This window comes from Gekko japonicus, unplaced genomic scaffold (genome assembly GCF_001447785.1).
Source record: "Gekko japonicus isolate JY-2015 unplaced genomic scaffold, Gekko_japonicus_V1.1 scaffold422, whole genome shotgun sequence".
In the NCBI taxonomy this organism is placed as follows: domain Eukaryota; kingdom Metazoa; phylum Chordata; class Lepidosauria; order Squamata; family Gekkonidae; genus Gekko; species Gekko japonicus.
This window is the reverse complement of record NW_015174855.1, coordinates 344482-351208: the sequence shown is the minus strand read 5'-3', so window position 1 is coordinate 351208 and position 6727 is coordinate 344482. Positions and strand designations below refer to the sequence as shown.

Below are 6727 nucleotides of genomic sequence, written 5' to 3'. Positions count from 1 at the left end.
GCTCTGGCAAAAGTAATGTAAGTTAATAATTAGGCATGCAAAATGAGATTTTGAGAAGTGGGTTGCTAAAAGCATCAAGACAAACAATAAACATTTTTTAAAAGATATCCGGAGCAGGAAACCAGCCAGAGAAGCAGTGGGGCCTTTGGATGACAAAGGAAGATGGGGAGATGACAGAGAAGCTCATTGACTTTTTTGCTTCTGTATTCACTGTGGAAAGTGTGCCCATGGCACAGCTCCTATTTTCAGGAAGGGAGTCTGAAGAACTGAGCCAAATCGAAGTGACCAGAGGTGAAGTTCTAGACCTACTGGGGAAATTAAAAAATGATACATCTCCAGGTCCTGATGGCATACACCCGAGAGTTCTTAAGGAACACAGATGTGAGATAGTTGATCTACTAACCCTTATTGAAATTTTGGCGAAGTGTCCATTCTAGGGCAGAATTCCCTATCTATGTGCTGTACATGCTGACTGATTCTTTCCCAACTAACTGGTCACATTTAATTTTGCAGAAAATGCAATCTATTGGATTTCCTCTTGATTTTCTCTTTATGTTAGAAGAACCTCAACCCTTTAGATTATCGAGACAAAGAATTTTGGATATGGAAAAAACAAACTCTGCTCTTTATTATTGATTTTATTTATTGATTTTATTGATTTCTATCCCGCTCATTCTGGCCTAGGCTGGCTCAGGGCAGCTCACAACAGCATAAATTTTTTAGCAAACAGGACATGATCCCCACTGGTGTTTGGTATCACACTTGATCATGGGGTTCTGGTATCCTATTTTTCACATTTAACATCTCAGTTATGACAAGCTTTTATTCTCTACCTAAAGTGGTTCTTTTTGGAAGGTTTGGAAATGTTGCTTATCATGAAAAACTTGGTCCTTGCAGAGTCTGAAAGCTTGAATAAAGCCCATGTTTTGCTTTATTGTGATTTCTTTGTCAAATTGCAGGATACTGTAATTGTAATTAGCCACTGTGTGAGGCAGGATGCTGGACTAGATGGATCTTTGGTCTGATCTAAAATGGCTCTTCTTATGTTCTGATGTTCCCATGAAGGAAAAGGAAGCTTCAAATGGTGCTCTATGTAAAACAGAAGTCCTAGAGTATCCTCATTGAGCTCCCTCCCCTCCCCAGGCACTGCCTTAAAATCCCCAGGAATTTCCCTAACTAGAGCTGGTAACTCTAGGCTCTCACTGCTTGTGATCACAAACAATGTCTTTTCCATTTCCATTAAATCTTCTACCTGTAGTTCTGCTGCAACCAACTAGATGAAAAAGTAAATTAAAAATAAGAACTAAAAACACAATGTGAAGAAATTCATTTTTCTTTGGAGAGTTAAACTGAGCAAAAACCTCCACTTTGAGTTTTAAAAAAGTTCCCCCCTCTCTTGGCAGAAAACAGGCAGGTGGAGGAAAGGCAACTCAATTGCTTTCCAGCCTTACCTCAGCCACCATTTGAGAAATGGTCATAGGTCTACAAGAGACAATGGGATGGTCCACCTTCCTCCACCTCTAGTTAGGCAGGTTATATCTAGTAGGAATAGAGGTTTGAGGGAATTAAGTACTAAAAAGACTTCAGGAAGAAACTCCTGGAAACTTCAGGAAAAGCTTCTTTGACCTGGCCTGACCTGATCAGTGGGAAGATAAAGAGAAATGATAGAACTCCTTGGGACAAGGAGGAAGCTCTTTTTTGTGCTGATCCATTGAGACAGGCACAACTCTTAACTGAGATCTGTAGGAGGCAGCCATTGCCATCTTCTGGCCTGCACACCTGAAAGAGGCTTGAATGTATCAGAACCCCTGTCAAACATCTGTAACTTTCTAAGCTAAGGGGACTTCCTTATATTTAACAGCTGCTATGGCATGTATAGAGGGAGAGATGGAGGAATTGTGTTTTACCCTTTTCTTTAGAATCCCTTGCTCAATCTGGTGCTGCAATAAGAGTATGCTTGTGAACATTTTTTAAAAATAAATGCTTTATAAATTTTGATACTGATAATTTTAGTAGTAGTAGCTACTGTATCACACAGACCTCCATCATCTTGGACATTAAAAGGAGTGCCAGGAGGAAGGGGAGGGGCAGTCAGCTGGAAAATGGCCAGCTCCAGTGGCATGCAAGGCAGTAAACTGTCCATGTGATAACCTGATGCTGAACAGCAGGAGACACAGAGGCAAGGCCTCAGAACTTTAAAGGGAAGCTGAGAGTCCTGGCCCTCACAGTAGACAATTCCTATGAAAGCCAAGTTGTGGTGGCAGTTGAACAAAGAGAGAGAGAAAATCCCCTTCATGAGTTGGGAAAACCAGAGGTCGATTCGGGGGGGATCGTGGGGGATCGCAGTTCCCCCGGGTGAGGTGTGGGGGCAGGGCACACGATAAAGCCCTGCCACCTGCTTCCGGCCGCCCCGCTTCCAGCCCTCATTCAGCCAGAAGGAGGCAGGAGAAGAGGGAGGGTAAGTTGCTTCCTCCCCGCCTCTCCCCATCCCTGCTTGCCTGCCTGGGGCCAGGGAGGGACTTGGCGGGGCTTCCTCGCACTCCCGCCAGCCTTGCAGGTCCACCACCGGGCCCCTGATGGGGCTCGGCAGTGGAGCTACAAGGCCGGGACCATTGGGGGCCGGGGGGGCCTTTGCGGGGCTTCCTTGCACTCCTGCCGGCCTTGCAGGTCCACCGTCGGGCATTGGGGGCCGGGGGGGCTTCGCGGGGCTTCCTCGCACTCCTGCCAGACTTGCAGGTCCACCGCTTATAAATGCCTGGATTTTCTGTGTATTTTCCGTAGCAATGTGGTCATCTGCCCCCATGCTTGGTTTATAGCTGTTTTGGTTTATAGCTGGTCTTGGTTTATAGCTGTTTTTTCTCTCTGGAATTGCCTACCAATGTTCCCTCTAAGCTGTGGAGTCTTGTGAGCAAAATTTCTACTTTGTGAGCCACTGGCATTAAAGCTGTGAGCGAGTGATTTGGCTACTGCATCAGTTAGTTTGCCTCTGGAGCCCTCCTTCCTGAGTGAAGAGAAAAATATGTGAGCCAGAGGCTTAAAAGCTGTGAGCTAGCTCACACTAACTCAGCTTAGAGGGAACACTCCTGGTAACTGGAATGTGAATAGCTACATATTTTGTACTTCATCTATTACCCAAACAGCTTTCCTTTTGGCACTCTGGTACTAGGTCTTCACTGATGTGCTTGTTGTTGCTTTTCTCTCAACAAACCAGTTACTGAAAATAGATAAAATTGTGTTGAACTTCTATCCTTTTTACCTGACATGGGTGGTTTGCTTGTTTTCCCCCACATGTGCCATCATATAGGCTTACCAGCTCTGAGTTGGCAATACCTTGGAGATTTTGGGGGTGGAGCCTGAGTGGTGGGTTTAGATTCAGAGGAATTAGCTATGTTAATCTGTTACTGCAAAATAGTCCAAGAGTACAAATAGCACCTTTAAGACTAACCTTTAAGACTAAGACTGAGTGGTGAGTGTGGCCTTATGACACACTTCTGGTGATGTCAGGGGGTGTGGCCTTATGACACACTTCCAGTGATGTCAGGGTGTGTGGCCTTATGACACACTTTCGGTGATGTCGGGGGAGTGGCATATGCTAATGAGTTATGCTAATGAGTTACCCTAGCTCTTTTTCTAAGAAACGACCCCTGGGGAAAACCTTGTAGGACATGGTGAGATAGGGCCTGCATGTCAGAGCAGGACTTTTTACCATATGTAAGTAATTTACAGAAGGGATCAGAAACAAACTCTACAAACACTGTATGCCTAAGAAAATGTTTTAAGCATTTCCATGTTTAAGATGAAATACATGCAGTTTATACCTTATGAAAAGTAAGACTTTATTTGTAATGTTCCATCAATGTAAAAAGATCAGGGTATAGGTACTTTGTAGCATCAAGGCCCAAAATATAGTCTACATGGTTCCAATCAGGAATATTCCTATAGAAAGTTAAGTGAGTGATTCGAGGGAGCAGCAGTTTAACATCTTTTACAGTAATAATCTTGTCTCTTCCAGCACTCCACACAGCTGTTGGCACAGTCATATCTTCTATTGTATAAAATGGAGGTGTGGTCTGTTGATGAATAGATCAGAAAAATGAAAATAAGTGATTGCTGAGCAATTTTTTATTTTTTCTCTTTTTTAAAAAAGGGTTAATCTCCTAGCACCTGAAAATCTCTTGGATGCAGGATGTCTTGTCCTAGAAAATTATTGTTTCCCATTTGGGTTTCCCTGTATCTCTTTTAGTATCTGAATCTTCTGCAGGGTCATTAATAAACACAAAAATAAGTATTCATTCAGATGAGGCTGTTCCTGAGTTATCTGATATATATAAAGTCCCTAACGTATTGGCACTTTCCAGCTCTCCCATTGGCTGTGCTGTGCGCTCCATCAACCATTAGCCCATCAACCACCACTCAAGAGTACTCATGTATTGTCGAGTGGGTGCTGGGTCTGCTTCTCTCCCCACCCACTGCCATTCACTGTCTGAATAAGCTACCCAAATTGCTGTGTAACTCACTTTCCCCTCAGTGGCTGTTGCTAGGAAACCAAGGCAGAGGCAGGAGACCCTTTCCAGGCCTACTTTGGCCTTTGTGGGGAACTCATTAGGGCCAGTCCTGAGTAGGGGTGTGCACAAAAATTTTTTGGTATTTTTTGGGTTTGGGTAAACCAAGCCCAAAAAATATTGGTATATACCGTTATTCCCAAATCCCAATATCGGTAAGATATTGCAGTATGGTAAAATCCAGTACTGCTGAATATATTCATCCATTATACCCTATGAGGAAAGTCCCCATAGAGTATAAGGGCACTGGAGCCTTTCCTTCCCCAGCGCCCTACCTCTAGTCAGTTTCACTCCCCGCAGATCAGCTGAGGAGTGAAATTGACCAGAAACAGCAGCTGGCCAGCTGCGGAAGGGAAGACTCAGGAGGGAGGCATGTTTAAATGCCCCCTCCCTTCCCCAGTCTGCCTGTCTCCCCAGACCTGCTTCCCCAGGTGCCCTGGAGCTGCAGGGTGCCTGGGGAAGCCAAGGGAAGGCACTCTAAGCTACTTTCCCTCCCAGGATCGGCTTCCCCAGGTGCCCTTATGGAGTATTGTCAGTCTGACATCATCCCAAGAGGGCTGCGAATACAATAGGGCCCCGCAATTTTCTTAGACAAAGAAGAGTTTAAAAAATAAGTGGACATCAATATTGAACAAATGCTCCTATGACTTAATGTTGCTAATTATAGAACAAGCCTCAGCTGAGGCAGAGTCTCTTAAAGTGAGATAAAAATTATGGAGGATAAACTTAAAGGTGAAACACCATCTGAAACCTTTGAAGATCAATTTAAGGAACTTAGGGAACAGTTGAAAGTATATGAGGACAATACTAGGGAGACTAAGATTAAGAAATTAGAAAGGGACAATAGAGATTATGCCCTTAGGGTATATAAATGGCACACCCCCAATACTAACAATGTTAGAAGAGTAACATGGGCTTATTCCCACATGTCCATGTTTGATATAGAAACAACAGAAGCTGAGGATTCAGCCACCATGTTGGGCGAGGAAAACACCTATCAGCGAACTTTTTTAGCAAGACGTTCCAAAATGAGAGCAAGAGAATATTCATAAAGGTGAAACACCATCTGAAACCTTTGAAGATCAATTTAAGGAACTTAGGGAACAGTTGAAAGTATATGAGGACAATACTAGGGAGACTAAGATTAAGAAATTAGAAAGGGACAATAGAGATTATGCCCTTAGGGTATATAAATGGCACACCCCCAATACTAACAATGTTAGAAGAGTAACATGGGCTTATTCCCACATGTCCATGTTTGATATAGAAACAACAGAAGCTGAGGATTCAGCCACCATGTTGGGCGAGGAAAACACCTATCAGCGAACTTTTTTAGCAAGACGTTCCAAAATGAGAGCAAAAGAATACTTTCCACAAAGCAAGAGAGGGAGAAAAAAGACCTAGTTATCAATCTTTCTAGCTTTACCATCCCCCCCCCCAACTGGGCACAAGTCCTTAATTTAGGCTTAGGCTTTGCTATGACTCCTAAGTATAATGCCTTTCATACTCGCATTGACCTTTTCAAATTAACTAGGCTACTGAAGTTAAGATACTTTTTTGGCAACACAGATTTTTGTATTCCTTCACCCTTTAAGAATAAATCAGCATTCATTCCTCACGTCAGTGTACCTTCCATTTCTGTATTTGAGAGACAAGTGCTTGAGGACATTCAATATTTTGAGTCCCACAAAAAACGTCTCAAATATAACCTCACCAGAGATGAACAGGAATGGCTTAGGTCCCTTAGTAAAGACCCTTCGGTTGTTATTAAAGGGGCAGATAAGGGTGGAGGATTAGTGCTGCTTGACAGAACATTCTGTATTCAGGAAGTTTCCAAACAGCTCTCAGAAACTGAATTTTACAAACCCATTTCTTATGATCCAACAGATGAGGTTTTAAATATCATCACCCCCCCTCCCACATCAAAGACGGAGCTGCAGGCTTTCCTGGGCCTGCTTAATTTTTATCATTCCTTTCTCCCTCTGAAGGTGGCGGTGGCAGAACCTCTGCACTGCCTGCTGGACAAAAACGCTCCGTGGGTTTGGGGACCGGAGCACGCTGCCACTTTCCAGGCGGTTAAGGACCTTCTTGTCTCAAATTCGGTCCTTTCCCATTTCAACGAGGCATTACCAGTGGCCCTCACCTGCGACGCCTTTCCGTATGGG

The 6727-nt window shown here is 43.7% G+C and overlaps 1 protein-coding gene across 1 annotated transcript in view; it reads right to left on the bottom strand.

Moving 5' to 3' along the window:
- Positions 1-3836: 3836 nt before the first annotated feature.
- The window catches only part of LOC107121639 (lipase member M-like), a 49757-nt gene continuing 46866 nt past the window's right edge, over positions 3837-6727 (bottom strand). The window contains exon 9 of the mRNA XM_015424597.1: positions 3837-4070. Coding sequence (XP_015280083.1) covers positions 3837-4070 — 234 coding nt within the window. The remainder of the gene's footprint in view (positions 4071-6727) is intronic.